General features: G+C 60.3%; 1 protein-coding gene across 1 annotated transcript in view; it reads right to left on the bottom strand.

Moving 5' to 3' along the window:
- The window catches only part of SH3TC1 (SH3 domain and tetratricopeptide repeats 1), a 51,276-nt gene that overhangs the window by 12,408 nt on the left and 22,867 nt on the right, over window positions 1-16,001 (bottom strand). The window contains exons 4-11 of the mRNA XM_075543615.1: window positions 7,441-7,609; window positions 6,286-6,369; window positions 5,691-5,818; window positions 4,370-4,475; window positions 2,652-2,798; window positions 1,875-2,043; window positions 996-1,072; window positions 152-344 (exon numbers count right to left, since the gene is read on the bottom strand). Of these exons, the coding sequence (XP_075399730.1) occupies window positions 152-344; window positions 996-1,072; window positions 1,875-2,043; window positions 2,652-2,798; window positions 4,370-4,475; window positions 5,691-5,818; window positions 6,286-6,369; window positions 7,441-7,609 (1,073 nt within the window). The remainder of the gene's footprint in view (window positions 1-151; window positions 345-995; window positions 1,073-1,874; window positions 2,044-2,651; window positions 2,799-4,369; window positions 4,476-5,690; window positions 5,819-6,285; window positions 6,370-7,440; window positions 7,610-16,001) is intronic.

The following is a 16,001-nucleotide window of genomic DNA, read 5'->3' on the forward strand; positions in this document are numbered from 1 at the left end:
TTCTAGCTCCAGTTTTGGCCACTTCAGGGATATTTGAGTCACATAGACTGCCACCTTGTTCTCAGAGGTGGGATTCCTCCTGGAGCTGTGTTCCCAAAGAGCATTCTTTGGGGTCTCAGAGACCACCCAGGTTGGGGGTGAGTCTACTCACTGAGGCTGGCCCTGCCGGCTGATGAGTTTCGTCTGCACAAAGCCAACCTGGCCGGAGTCTGAGTGCTGGCCGAGACACCAGGCCATGCCTGGCACCCAGGCTCCCAGGATCTGGATGAGCTCCCCCTCTCGGAAGGTCAGCTCCTCGGGGCCGGAGCCCTGACAGTCAGCCAGCGCCGTGACCAGGCCACCCACTGCAGGCAGGAGAGGTGGTCAGTGCTGGGGCTAGGCCAGGGAGGGGCTCACTCACAGATACACCTTCCCTCTGTGGGGTGAGAGAGGGAGGGAGCCCCGAATCCATGCCCACCAGCAACTCCAGGAGGTGACTGTATTTGAGTACAGGGTTTGCAGAGAGGGCAGCTGATAATCTGCCCAAGGACACATGGGCTAGAAGGTGGACAGTGACCCCAGGAGGGACACGGCCTAGAATCAACCCCATGGGACCAGGGGACCGCCCATCCCCAGCCGGGCCCTTCTGTCCAGGTTGCAGGTGTGTGGAGACCAGTCGGGACCCCAGCCCCATCCCAGCCTAAGGGCTTCTGGTGGACCCAGTCCCAAACAGTAGACCTTGCAGGGCAAGCCCCTGCCTCACCCTTGAGCCCTCTGGAATGTTGGCAGGGGTCAGCTGCTCCCCCTGTGGCCCCACCCCCCAAACACATGGGATCCCCAACCTGCATGGGAGTCATTCTTGATGAGCGTGAGGTGGTCAGGCTGGCCAGGCCTCCGAGGGCACACTGAAGCTTTGTGTGTGTGTGTGTGTGTGTGTGTGTGTATGTCTGGGGGTGGTAGTCAGTTAAGCCAAGTCGGCACCCACACCTCAGCCCCCCAAGCCCCCTGCCAATTACCTGCCATCGGGAGCCCGTGAGCCATAGGCTCATCCTCCAAGTCATCTGTGGGGTCCCAGGAGACTTGTAGAGCCCACCTGGAAAGGGAACAGTGCTCTGAGCTGCTGGGACTGCAGGTTCAGGCCAGCAGAGACTCCGTGGAGACCAGAAATCCTGCACACCCACCCCCTAGTGGCCAAAGACTCTTGGCCTCCCTAATGCTCCCCCTCCTACACCTGCCCACAGGTGCAGCTCAGGGGCCTGCTGGTATGGTGTGGCCTCTAGCCTAAGAGACCCCCGCACCCCACAGCACCCAGGAGCCATCTACCACCAGCAGTTCAGTACAGGCCAGGCTCTGCTGACCCAGGTTCAAATCCTGGCTCTGCTGCCTCCTTGGCCGTGTGGCCTCAGAAAACAGCTCCTCAGTGGGAAACCCTGAGAGGAAGGGGGCAGAAGACCACTGCCCCTCTCAACCTAGCACTCCAGGAAGCACATGCTTGGGAATGGACTGATGTCCACGTGGGGCCTGCTGACCACAGCACACAGGGCTCATGGCTGCACTCAGGGGACAAAGGGCCCTCTGGTCTCTGCTCACTATCTCTCAGACACTGTGCAATCCCCAGAAGAGGGAGTTTCCCTTTTCACTTTGGCTGCCAGGAAGCTCCAAAGCCAGTGCTCCGCCCACATTTAACAAGTGAGCAGAGGCCTGCTGGCCAGGCAGAGTAGTGGCTGCTTCTTCCTCAGGAGCTTTTGGGAAAGGCAGAATGGACAAGGAAGGCACGGAGTTGGGCAGGCACTTCTGCCCCAGACTGCTCCCGGATGGCCAGGCTGACATATTGGCTAGCTGTTGTCCTGGCCCTAGCTGGGCGGGTCTGAGTGCAAATGCTGGTGGGTACTCACTGATGAAATGGAGCCAAGGGTTCCAGGGCTGCAGCCACCTCCTCTGAGCACTCGCTGGGAGCCCGGCAGTCCACTTCTGAGGCTGCCCCTCCCTGGGAGCCCTTCCTCGCACCCCCGGAACCAGTCACTGTCCTCATGCGGCGGTCAGGACCCAGGACAAAGTAGGACCCTTTAAAAGTATGGGGTTGTCACTGAAGGCCCCTCTATACCCCAGAACCCATGTTTCCTGCTGCGGGGACCCCAGAAGCAGGCCCGAGGTCGTGGCTCAGCCTCAGTCTCTCTCTGCGCCTGTTTCCCGGTCTGTGTTATGAAGAGCCTTTTCCCCTGTGGTGAGGGTAGGGCAGCCCCTTTGTGAGCCTGTGGACTCAGCGTCCCCGTGGGAGACCACCTTCTGGTAGGGGATCTTAATGATGCAGTGGCTGCACCTGGGCAAAAAGCTGTCAGCATCACCCCAGACCCTGTTTCTGCCACCCCCTCCCCCACTGCAATTCACAGGACTCCAACAAGCCTCCACTGCAGTCATACTGGGCAGGACCAAGCCCCGCCCCCCAACCAGGCCCCAACCACGCCCAGTCCCTCCCCAGCCTGGTGCTGCCCTAGCCACATCCATACAGACCACACCCTAGCCATGCCCAGCCCTGTGGTCCCTAGCCTGCCTGCAGCCTCAGTCCCATCCTGATATGGTCCCTAGCCCTACCCTACCCAGCCCCGCCCAGATCCATCCCACCCCAAGGCTTCTCACAGCCTAGCACCGCCCTAGCCACGCCTCCAGCTCACCTTCTTGCTGGAGCAGGTTCTCATGCATCTGCCTCAGGGCCCCCTCCTCAAGGCGGACCTCCAAGACTGCCTGGTCCCCATCCTCAGGCGCCCGCAGCCAGAAGGCCTGGTCCATCAGCAGAGTCTCAAGGCAGTGGGGGACGAAACCTGAGAACATCACCCAGTCACCAGGGGGCTCTGGACAGTGACCAGGGGCCAGGTAGCCCTCGCAGGCCAGTGAGAGACTGGCCCTGTAGGGACCAGGCCCCAGGGAACCCTGACAACACCCTGTCCATGACCACAACCCCCCAACAGTGCCCTCTAACTGTCCAGCTTTGAAGCTTAGCTGAGTGGTCAGACCAGAACCTGACAAGACCCCTAAATTCTGTGCCTACAGATTGAGTATATCCCTAAATATGCGCCCTAAGTCCTGCCCTACACCTGCAGCCAGGAGGCTCCGTAGAAGCAAGGCTGGGGAGCCAGAGAGACTTTACCAGGTGGGAGTAGCCCCTGGAGAGGGCACTCGGGCTTGGTCAGGTGGGAGGAGGGGCTGCAGAATGGGCTCGGACATAACCGTGGTGAGGCTGGCTCAGGCCTGGGTGGTGATTCTCCTGCTGCATGGGGGCCACTAACTAAAGGGACCTGATCCCAATACTACCATGTCCGGACCTGATCCCAACACCACTCCTGGACCTGATACCAACATCTTGTCAGTAGGCAGGATCCTTTGTCATGTTAATGAGGCCACATGCCCCCTGGGAGAGATAAACAACCCTTTGGGCACAGAGGGGATGTGGGTGTCCTCCAGTTCTCAAAGGACACTGTCCAGGCACCCCAGAGAAGCCGAGACCAGGATGTCGGGCACTAGTGGAGGCCCCTCCCCCCAGAGCCTGAGTTCTGAGTGCAGATTGCAGGCTTCCCAAACAGGGAGAAACCATGGCCTGTTCTTGAAGGCCACCCCGTCGTGGCCATGGTGGCACTTGGAGATGGGCTGGGCTGCTTCTCCTCTGAAAGGTGGGGAGGACGGATTGTCACATAGCTTCCTCTGCCCAGTGTCACCGAGTCTATTCTGACCCATGATGACCCCATAGGTGAGCCACAGGGAGCAGCCTCAGGAGGCTTTGGGCATCCTCCCAGCACTGCGAGAAAGGGAGCTTGCATGGGTGCCTGCCACCAGGAGCCCCAGGCCCTCCTTTGTGCTGAGGCGGCCTCAGGTAGGGGTGAGCACAGGTTCTGGCGGGAGCTCAACAAGCACTGGTTCTTGTTCCCCACGGTCCCTCGTGCTCAAACCAAGGGACAGAGCAAGGTTCCCAGGAGATGCAATGAAAAACCCGTCACAGTGGGGTGGACCCCACAGGTGGGGTGGGGCAGTGTGTGTGTTAGAGAGCATGCTCCGCGGTCCCTGGGGGCTGGCTCACCTCCTGCTGATAGCTGTGACTTCCAAAGAGGCAAGTGGCACCTATAAGCACCTCGACAGGAGAGGCTCAAAGTGGTGGCAGTGACAGCAGCAACAGCCCGGGAGTGGGGTGTAGGTAGGGCGCAGAGCTTCAGGGCCCTAAACTCCCAGGTGAATGAGACATGCATGCTCCGCAGGGATCCAGCAACCCCAGCCTGTGCCTGCCACACTGCACCTTTCCCTGTGCCTTCCTGCTCACCAGCCTGTGTCCTAAAGTCCCAAGTGCTTCCCTGGGCAGCCCAGTCCCAGAGAGAGTAGCTGGAGCAAGGCAAGGGCACTTTACCAAGAGCGTGGTAGGTGGAGAACTTCCAGATCTCCCCGAAAGTCTTAAAGGTCACCACCATCTGGTCACAGTCACTGTTGATAGACAGGAGCCGGGCTGACAGCTCCTTAGGGTGGGCAAAGAAATGGTAGTTTATTAGGAGCATCACTGGGTGGGCATGGAGCCTCTGGGGGGCAGTCACTCAGAGACCTTGGGAGGGTCACCTGTGCAGAGCAAATTCCCATGCACTCTGCCCTGATCAGGAGGAGGCCCTGACCCCCCAGTGCTGGAAGACAAAAGCTCACATCCACAGACCCACAGCTCTGCACCCCAACTCTGCCATGTCCCTTTCTGAGCACCAGGTCTCCTGCACTGCCCCCCCCCCCACTCCACCCTTGCTGCCCACTGCAGCTTTCCAGTTTCTCCTTGCCCCGGACAGCTGGGGGTGCGACCACTGGAAGGAACAGCAGCTCCTGGGACCCCCAGTGGTGCTGTGTGTGAGGCATTAGGCTGCTCACCCAAAGGTCGGATTCTAAACCGACCCACTGCTCCCCGCTCGCCCTGGGAGATGGGCAGTCTCAGAAGCCCCGAGTGGGGCACCAGTGCATCGGAACAGACTCCTGGACCTGGCAGAGATCCGAGCCCCTGCAAACCGAGTGCCCTTGGCTGCAGCACTCAATACCGCCATCACTGAAAGGCCCCCGGAGTGAGGCTACTGCTGACACTACACGTGCTGGGGAGTGGAGTGGGGCCGTGCGGGGCCACTGGCAGCAGTGTGGGGTCCATAGTCCATAAGGGGCCGTGCCGTCGCACCCCCCACCCCTAGGACCCATGTCAGGCTTCTTCTCTAGGGTCTGACCACCTGGATGCCCAGATACCAGGGGAGGGAGGGGGTCCTAGATCCTCCCATCAGCTGTGCGCAGTACTCCCATGACCCTCCTCCCAGGACTGAGTGGCACAAGGGGCAGGGGTGTTGGCAGGGGCAGTCTGATCCCAAGGTTTGATACCATGACCTCCCAGGACTCTGCCACACCCCCATTCCCCCCTCGGCCCCCCAATGGACTGCCAGCTCAGCCCCCTCCTCCCAGGTCCCTCGCTTCCTCAGAACAAGGAAGAGAAACCTCCAAGCTGTCCCCACATTTCCAGTTCCCTCAGAAAGAAACTTAAGTTCCAGGTGGGGAATAGGGGGGTCACTGGAAAGGGGAGGCGGGGCAGGAAGGGGGGTTGCTGGGGGCCCTGTGTTCTCAGTGTGGCCTGAGGGTCCTGGGGAAGATGCCCCTCACTCTATCCCTGCAATCGTGCACCCCTCTCCCTGAGCACCCACCCCCTGCACCTGCCTCACCCCGAGCACGCGCGCAACATCCTGGGCCGCGTTCTCCAGCATGCGCAGCCGCATGCGCAGGGCCTGCTGCAGCTCGGGGTCCCGCCGCCCATCTGACCTCCATACGGCCAGCAGCGTCAGGGTCAGGTCTGCAGGGACAGAGGGGGCCGGTGGTCTGCCGGGCGCTCCGTGAGACCCCACCCACCCCACAAGGAACCCACTTCCCCCACAGAGACCCTGCAGACCCTTAGGGACACTCACAGGCTCCTGCACCTGAGACCCCTCTCCCTCCTCAGGAGCTTCCTTGGGCCTGACCATGCCCCTCCCACTTTCCTTGGAGACCCTCCCCAGGGTAGCCCTAACCCCCAGTCCCTGCAGGGGTTCAAACCCACCAGCCATCCCCAAAAGAAAGATGACCACTCAGAACACAGGGAGCAGGGTCCTCCTCATCCCACAGGGGTGAGCATGAGTCAGAATCCATGCCTTGGTGGGGTTTGATCCAACAGAGGGACCCGCTCAGTGAGACACTCTTTACCCATAGTCCACGGGGCAGTGGAAGAATGGGGATGGGGCGAGGTGCCAGCACCCCCAGACTGAACCCCACAGGCCGACTCACCTGTCGGGTACATTGCCTTCTGGCTGGGAGAGGACCCTGATGCAGGCTGCAGGCTGCCAGGCTCGGGGGCCGGAGCCCCTGGCTCTGTAAGACAGCAGGTGGGCAGAGGTGAGTTCTCCTGGGAGAACAAGCAGGAGGGTCAGGACCTTCCAGACACTGATGGGAAAGAGGAGCCAGACACATAGACACCTTGTCCAGCCACACACACACACACACACACACAGAGACAAACAATTTGAACCTACAACCCTTTCTGCGAGCCAGGGGAAGTGCAGGCAGTGGGACAGCCGTGCCAGAGTCCAGGTCTGCCAGTGACCTGGCCTCCTGACCCTTTCCCACACCTCCTCCAGGGTCCAAGGTAGAAGAAGGAAGGGGTCCTGAGGCTCACCTGGGTTCCCCTCAGGTTCGAGGGTGGGGAAACTGAGCCCCAGTGAACCTTGGTCCAGCCAGCAGGGTTAGAGCCCCACAGGCTGTCTGGTCTGTGGGGCGAGCACCGCTCACATCACACCTGCCACAGGTGAGCAGGTACCTTCTAGGGGCAGGGGTGGGGAGGGGGAGGGAGCTAGAGAGAAATCACATTGCGCGCCCTCCCCCCCCCCCCCCCCACACACTATCCTGTTTCCCTCTCAAGACACAGTGACAATTCAACTTGGACTATTGGGGGAATCCCACCACTGGCCTGCATCAGGTCGCCTGGGGGACCCCTGCTGGGGCGTGGGTCTCCTGGTAACAAGGCCACTTCCCTTGTCCCCTGGATCTTTGTGTGGCCTCTGGGGGACAGTGCTGCCCCACTCCGTCATCCCACAGTGGAGCAGGACGGGACAAATGCAAAGGTTTGGGGAAAGAGCCCCACCTCGCCCTGTCCCTTCAGCCCCGCCCAGCCGCGTCAGCCTGCCTTGCCTAGTCAGCCCGCCCAGTCCGGTCAGCCCCGCCCCATCCCATCAGCCCAGCCCCGCCCTGCCAGGCCGCCCAGTCCGGTCAGCCACGCCCCGCCCAGGCAGATTAGAGCCTCCCTCTGTTCTGCTTATTTTTTTAGACAAGACCTGTACCCTGGGGTCTGGCCAGCGGGCTATACGTGGCCTGGGCCCCACCGCTCAGCCAGCGCAGTGCTCCTAGACCAGCTCCGAGGACCCCAGCGATGCCTGCTGCACTCACCAGCGTCCGCCACTGGGCACCAGCTCCAGGCCACAGTCCTGGCCTCATCCTCCTGGTCCCTCTCCGAGGGCTCCACCCCGCAGCTGTCCAGGAGGTGCGGGACGGCAGCCTCAGCAGAGTCCTCCATGGCCCCAGGAGGCCACAGGTCGGAAGGCTGGAGACGGCTGGTCTGGGGAAAGAGGACAGGGAGGGGGGTCAGCGGAGCCGGGCAGGAGGGCAGAGAGTAGGGGTCTCTGCTGTGCCGTGGGGGCTCTAGGCCCTAGCAGAGCCTTCAGTCCAGCTCTGTGAGGCTTGGGAGCCTATCCCCTCCCCTGGTTCCCCCCTCAGCCCCTCACTGCTGAGGATCTGGGGCTGTGTGTCCTTACACGCACACTCACATGCACCTCTCCCTCTCTGCCACACACACAAACATACACACAAATATAGCCGTGTTCACATACACACACCCTCACTCACACACTCACATTCACACCCCCAATCTCTCAACCGCCCACACACCCTCACACACACAGCCTTGGTCTCACCCACACCCCCCCCTCTCTCACACACACACACACACACCTTCACCCTCTTTCACATACTCCTACACACACATGTGCACACAGATAAACACAGCCTCACGTTACACACCCCCTTGCATGTGCATACTCATACATTCACACACACACTCACACCTTCACAAAGATACATCCTCACTCATGCCTGGCCTCTCAGTTGCACACCGGGTTTCTGGGCATGCTGTTCCCACTGCTCTCACCAACCTCAGAGCCCCCAGCAGCAATGGGTCTGGCCCAGAGACCAGCCCACTGGTGAAGCTTCCCCTAAGCCCCCCCACTGGCGACTCGGGGCTGCTCCCCCTCCTGTGTGGGTGGACCTCAGGACCCTTACCCCATTCTCCCACGAGAGCTCTCTGGATGCCATAGTCTTTCTGTCAGCCCCTAGGCCCGACGGCAGTGTGCACAGGGGACCACAGTGCACAGAGGCTACAGCCTGGCAAAGGTGGCAGTTGGTGCTTACAGCCACACCCCTTGACCTCTGCTCTGTCCTCACGTGGGCCCTCCGTCTGCACCTCTGTCCACGACATCGCTCAGATGGGGGGGAGCACCTGCCGCTCCGGGGTAGCCTCTTATGGACCTCAGTGACAGCATCCACAAGGGCCAGGCTGCCATGCAGGTTCATGCTCTCATGCCCCTCACCCTGCCTCTTGGGGGACACCTGACCCCTCAAGTCCCCTGCAGGAGTTCATGTCCTAAGCTGACCTCATGCCCCTACAGAGAGGACCTACACTCAGGCATGTGACACCCAGGACAGACCTGGGGAAGGGTGATCATCCACAGTGTGGGGACCCACTGACAGCCCCAGTCCTGAGGAAGTGGGCTTCTCCTATTCCACTGGCCCGTGGCTGGCCACCCCACCCTGCCCTTGGACTGCACAGCCTTGCTCCTCAGAGATGAGTCCAAGGGCAGCTGGGCAGCCCAGTGCCAGTGCCAGGAGGGACATCTTCTGGTAGGCCTGGGTTCCGGTGCCATGGTGTCCTTGTTCCCAGCTGGGAGATGCTGATCATGAGGGGGCCATAGACTGAAAGACCAAGTCTCCACTGTCTGAACCGGGCACCAGGGGCCGGAGCGGGCATCCACTGAGTTACAACTGGCCCCACCATCTCACCAAGCAGCCCCTCTGCGAGGACCACAGCCTTGCTACCCTGCCACCCCAAGCTCTGACGTCATCCTCTGTGGAGTGGGTGTCTCAATACAGCATGCCACACTGACACTGCTGGGGGGGGGGAACCCCTGTCCCTCCCAGGCAGACTGACTTCTCCACCCACTTTGGGTAAGTGCGTCCCTCATAGGAAGGGGAGAGGTCCTGGCCCCTACCACTGTGAGCTGCCTCTGAGAGGAGACAGCATCCAAAGGGGTTTTTATAAGGCCCACTGCTATCCTTGAGTGGATGCCAATACACAGTGACCCTGCAGAACAGTAGAACTGCTGCCCTTGAAGAGAGCAGCCCTGGTGGGCCGGGTCCCCGCTGGGTGGCTCACCGTAAAGCCAGCAGTTCGCAATACTGAGCTGCTCCCCAGGAGATGTGCGAGACTTTCTGCCTGGGGAAGAGCCGGCCTGTCCCGGCAGGGGCAGCTGCACGGTGTCCTGCAGGACTGTGGTGAGTCAGCAGTGACCCTGAAGCAGCATCTCACTGTCAGTGTTGATTTTAATCATCAGGTTCACAGGCGGTCGCCCGAGTGCTCGGCCCTGGTCTAACCTGAGTGGGCTGCGTGTGAGGGAGCAGGCACGCTGCAGACCGACAGGGGGGCGGCAGCGGGCGTGGAGAGGCGGCAGGACAGGAAAGGCACAGGGACAGAGGCTGGACGGGGCGGGAGGGAGCCGGCCTGCACGAGGTCACAGAAGGAATGTGGGGAGGGGGAGGCTCAGGCAGCACCTCCTGACTCGACCAGAATGCCCAAGGGTGGCGACAGGGAGGCTGGCACCTCCGGGAAGAAGGGGTGGCAGCTGGGAGGAGGTGACACCCTGTGTGTCACAGGGTGATACAAGCCACAGGGACACCACTGCCTGCACGCGCATGGGCCTCCAGAGCTGAGGCAGCAAACCCTGGCTGGACACTCGCCCAGCCGGCACGGCAGAGCCCACTGCACAGAGCACACTGGGTGAAGAGCCCCTGCCTGGGTTACACGGACCGGGCTGAACCAGATGCTTGAGGGCTGACCCTCAGCCTGGGCACATCTGCTCTGTGCCCCGCCTGCCCTGACCTCCGTTTCACCCACTCCCACCCCAGGCCACTATCCCCCAGCCGGACTCCCTGGCTCAAGGCTCCTGGCCTCAGAGCTAACTGTCCACCCAGCCCTCGGTCACATGACTTGCTGGAGTCTGCCTCCAGCTCTGTCAGCCTAGGGAGTCCAGAACCCCCACTGCAGACGGGCATAGGGGTGTCACAGCTCACTGAACGGGTACTCTGAGGCCAGGAGAAGCCAGGTGGCTGGGCCAGGCCCTCCGTGTCCTCCCCAGGGACCCTTGGCCAGAGACCCCCTGTCACGTCACGGGTCTGTTTGCTGGTGGGTGGTGCCTGCATGGTGCTTGCCGGGCAGATGCCGAGTCAGCACGGTTGCCGTCCCTCCCGCTGATGGCAGAAGTTGGGTAGCTGTGGCAGCCACACTGAGCCCAGAAGGCCAGTCCACTCTCCCTCCGCCCTTGGTTGTCCCTGCTGCTTCCCCAAACAGCTTCAGGGCCCAGGGCCAGAGGAGGGCAAGAGCAGCAGACCCAGAACAGTGTGTCAGGAAATCAGGGGCATGTGGGTTACTCCACCACCAGCCCGGTCACCAGCACTTACTGCTAGGTAACCAGCCCAGTAACCAGCTCTTAACTACCGGGGTAACCAGCTCTGAAACTAGACTGGTTTCCAGCCCTCCACCACCTTGGTTTCCCTCATGACCATCAGCCTGGTCACCAGCACGCCCTGTGGTCCGGCCTCAGGACCCTATGACTCCCTGCCTCAGCCCCAGTTGTCTCAGAGTTGGGCAAAGAGTAAAAAGCAGAGATGAATCAGATTGGGCGCAGTCCCAGTGCCCAGGTGGGGCCCCCACACCTGCTCTCCTGGCGGCTGCTGTTCGCACGGCCTGCTGGACGGCAGGCCCGATGGCTGTCCGGCTCTGGCTGGCTGGCCACTGGGCTGAAGCGGCCGCCCACAACACAGCTGACTGCTTGTTGTCACCGCCCTGCTTCCTGCCCCACTTCCTTCTGCACCGCGCTGGTGGGCAAGCAGGCCAGTTCTGCTCTGCAGCCACCACTCGGGCAGGTTGATCATTAGCCCCCCCCCGGGACTGGCTCCAGCCCTGTCCCTGTATGTGCCTGAGGCCCAGGCCTGTGCTGTGGCCCCCCAGGACCCCGCATGGGCACCACGTTTGGGGAAGTCCACCAGCTGCCAGCCCTCTGTCCCTGCCATGCTCAGAACTACTCTCTGTTCCTCTTTCCTTACTACGCACACGGGCACACTCACAAAATACCCACTTGTACGCCTACAAGCACAACTGTGAACACACAGGCACAGACACACGGGAACCATGTACACCTCAGAACACACATGCACAAACATACAAGTGTGTACATGGGCACATGTTCGTCATGGATATATGTGAACACATGTGCATGAACACACATGTGCACACAGACACAGACAGAAGTGGTATGTATATGCACAGTGCACTAACAGAGATGTGTGAATACACACAGATATAAGCCTAAGACATAAGCCTACATGTATAGACATGCTGATGTGTGTGCTGTGAACCCGTGTGCACCATGCACTAACACACACAGACACATGCATGTGAGTACCAGAGACTGCACGGGGCACTAACATGCACAGACACATGTGTGTGACTACCAGAGACTGCATGGTGCACTAACACATAGACACATGCATGTGTGCACACATCAGCTCACATGTGCATGTACAGATAGAAACGTATACTCTGTAGACACAAACATTTCTTGTGTACATGCAGGCACCTCTTCACATGTAAGCACATAGAAAGACATGCCCGTGTGAGCAGACACACCCATGTGCATGCACACCCAAACACATGGATGTGCACAAACAGATACATATGTCCATTGGTCCAATCAGCAGGGATGAGACCAAGGAGTTCTTGTTCACAAAGCATGGTTGAGCAGCTACTCTGTCCTTCCCATTGGCCCAGGCTCTTGCCCCACCTTCATTACACCTCAGCCCCCACCTTGAACACCCTCCCAAGGCTCAGACAAAGGTGCCACCTGGGCCAGAGCTTCGCCAGGGACCTTCCAGTGAAGAACCACTTGTGTGCCCATTCCGCAGATGGGAGACCGAGGTTCGACCAGGGAACAGTCACACTGTGACCACCTGAGGCCGCGGGAGCTTCAGGCCAGGTGTTCTCAGCAGCCACACCAGCGGCTGTCATGGAGAGCTCCCTGCCCAGAGCCGGCACTTTCTGAGCAGCGCAGGGTGTTTGGTAGTACCTGCCTGCTTCCCATGAGACCCAGATCCCCACTCCAGGCCCTCCCCCGAACCCAGGTAGCATGTCTCCCTCCCCTCCTTGCCACCCCCTCCAACCACAGGGTGTCAAGGCACCCCCAAGTCACCCCACAGCAGCTGCTCTGGGGCAGCTAGCCCTCTCCGTGAGGCAGGGACTCTGGAGAGGAGTTGGATGGCTGGAAACCAGCCCCACCCCTCCAGCCCCTGCAGGCTCCCTGCCCTGGCCTATGTGCACCCCAGCTCGCAGGCCCACAGAGGGGTGCACCCACCTCATCTGCTGTGAGATGTGTTGGCAGAGCCCCTCCCCCTGCTGGACTCCTGTCCCTAAAATGTCCTGGAGAGACCTCCTTTCCTGGCCATTGTCCCTGCGGCAGCCAGGACCCCATATCCTGTTTGTCCCTGCAGCTGGGTTTTCCAGGCCAACGTGGGTGGGGGGTTTCCAGAGGCCCGTTCCACCCCCTCAGCTCTGTGCTGTGCAGCCCAGGACCTCCCAGAGAAGAGGGGTACATTCTTCACCCCACCCACAGCTTTTCTCTCATCTTTCAAATGATGAGACTTGGGGAATCTCTGAATGACTGCCCAGCTACCCACCTGTCCAGGGGGTCCTGCTGTCACAGGGCAGCTTCAGGGCCAGTCCTTCTCATGCTCAGAGAAGGTCACCCAGCCCCTCCAAGAGGCCTCAGGAGGTGTGGCTGCAGGGGCTTGAAGGGGGCACCGTGGGTCTCAGGAGAGGGGTGACAAAGCTGGAGCAAGAAGATGAGCCCTTGGTGGCGCCTCTCCCCCTCCCCTAGCTGTCCCTGTAGCTGTCTCTGGAGTTGGGTGGCCCCTGCTTGAGACACAGCTGGGGCTCCCGTCTCAGTGGTGATGTCCCTCACCCACCGTGGGCCCTTCCAGGTGGGGTGAGGAGCCCTGTGGAGTCTGGACTCTGGGTGGAACCTGGTTTTGCCCTGGCTCACATGAGGAAATGGGCTCAGAGCAGCCCAGGGGGACCGGGATCTGAGCTGAGCTCCCAGTCCTGGACTTTGGAGCTGAGGCCCACCCTCACCCCAGCCCTGGGTCTCAGCTCCATGCCCCCTACATGGTGTTAGACCCTCAGAGATGACCTTCGTTGGTGACACCACACCCGCCCAAGCTCCTCCTGGGCCATCAAGCTGGTGCCAAGACCAGTTGATGGCAGAGTACCCAGGCTTGGTTCCCTGAAACTGAGTGACCCCGTGACTTCTGAGGTTATCTGGACTCAACCTCCCCCAGTTGCTGTCAGTTACTATGGATTAAGTGCCCACCCCTCACGGCAGCCCTACCCAGTAAAAGCCCTGCCCACTCATGGCAGCTCCCACACTCATGACAGCTCTGCCCACGAACAGCCCCACCCACTCATGGTAGCCTTGCCTGCTAACAGCCCCTCCCACTCACAGCTGCTGGAATCAGACAGGCACCTCTCAGACAAGGACAGACACTGCCTGGGCCTGCCCCATCCTCACACTGGATCTTATGTCTGTCTGAGCCTATTGTTGCAGGCACTGTGTCTGTCCATCTCACTGAGGGCGGGCCTTCCCCTCTCGCTGCCCCTCCGCTTTACCACACATGAGGTCCCTCTCCAGGGACCCATCTCTCCTGACAGCATGTCCGAAGGAAATGAGAAGTCGTACCCCCTTGCTTAGAAGGAGCACCGGCTATACTCCTTCCAGGATGGACTTAGGGCGGAGAGACTGTCCAAAGCAGTTTTCTGCAGACTCCTGGCCCCAGACCATTCCCTGCCGCAGCCCTTGACCTCAGGCAGGCATCCTTGACCTCAGAAGCACGTGGGGAATTGGGGCAATGAGTGACTTGGGGAAGGAGAAAAGATCAGCTGTCAGGGTGCCAGGCCACCTTGGGGTGTCTCTGGGGTAGTGATGGGGTAATGAGCTCACAGGGGTGGGGACATTGAACCTACTCCCCAGAAAACTCCACCTGCAACCTAAGACAACCATCCCCAGACTGAAAACAAGAGAGCCAAGGCTGGGACACAGCCCCCACACCCTGTAGGGTTAATCCCCAACAGGTCTGCACTCAGGAATGCATGCGAGGCCCTGGGGGACTAGACACTGCCCCGTCCCGCCCCCTTGGACTCTGGAATGGGCAGCAGCCATGTCTCTGCCCCTGGGGCCCAGGGGGTGCAGTGAGAGATTTTCTAGTCTCAGTGGAGTGGAGAAACAGCAGGTGGGCTGGGAGGGGCTGCTAAGCTTGTAGATACTTGATGGGAGAGACCATGGCATTCCCCACAGACGTCTGAACTTCTCCTCCCGGTCAAATTACTGACCAGCACCCACCTATTGCCTGTCACCCCGAGGTGGCCTGCATGTGGCTGTGAAGCTGGAAGCTGTGTCCGGGGTTTCAGGCACCAGCAGGGCCAGCCAGGTGGGCAGGTTTCAGCACAGCTTCCAAACCAGGGCAGACTAAGAAGAAGGAAACAGGTGTCTGTGGGATTCTCCCGAAACCCTTGTGAACAGCAGAGGAGAGCGATGAGCTGTCCCCTTCCGTCAATACCCCAGCCTGGGCAACTTCCCCTGGGGCGGCTCCACTCTGCCCCATTGGGTCGCTGTGGGGTGAACAGGGCAGCTTCTACTCTGCTCTCTCAAAAATTGAACTCCATGCCATAGAGACCATGCTGACTCATGAACTGCCCCTGGGAGCTTCCGAGGCTGTAACTCTTTAGGAGGTTGGCAGCCTTCTCTTTCTCCTGAGGGGCAGTGGGTGGTTTTGAACTGCTGATCTTGCAGATCACAGCCCAATGAGCAGCCATTGTGGTGCCAGGGCTCCTACAAGGCCCTAGTGAGAGGGACTCCACCCAGCAGCAGTGGCTGTATCTTGACCCTCCCAACTTGTGCCACCAGGTCACCCTAATGTTGGGTGGGGGACACTGTGGGGGGCAGCAAGCATCCTAGAGAGCCGAGAGGCCCATCGTGAGCCCTCCCGTCGAGCCCCACTGTGATGTGAGTGGCAGAGCCCCGAGATCAGAGCAGGTGGGTCCAGATGTATTAGAGGGGACCCTCTGGGCATGGTGTGTGCAGTGTCAGGGTCGTGGCCCGAAGGGGGAGGCCTTGAAGCACTTGCTGATGGAGATCAAGGGCTGCAGCCTTCAGTGTGGATGACAACACAACGTCAGGAAGGCCCCCATCTTCACCACCCAATCAACGGGTCACATCATGATCAAGGGAGACAGGGCTGATGTCTTGGGATCCACGGTCAATCAATGCTCGTGGAAACAGCAGCCCAGAGATTAAATGACGCTCTGCGTTGGGCAAGCCTACCATGCAAGCTCTCTTTCAAGCGTTGAGAAGTTAGGGTGTCACTTTGAGGACCACGACGGACCTGCCCTCAGTCGTGGTATTTTGGGTGGCCTCAGTCAATGGGGGCGGGGCATGGACATGAGGAAGGCAGACTGAAGAGAAGGGCGCCTTTGAGGAATGGCACTGGCCAAGAATATTGACAGTCCCACACCCAGACTAAGAACAACAGAGATCCGTCTCAGAGCAATGCAGCCAGAATGCTGTGTGCTGCAC

The sequence above is a fragment of the Tenrec ecaudatus genome, chromosome 3, assembly GCF_050624435.1.
Source record: "Tenrec ecaudatus isolate mTenEca1 chromosome 3, mTenEca1.hap1, whole genome shotgun sequence".
Classification (NCBI taxonomy): Eukaryota; Metazoa; Chordata; class Mammalia; order Afrosoricida; family Tenrecidae; genus Tenrec; species Tenrec ecaudatus.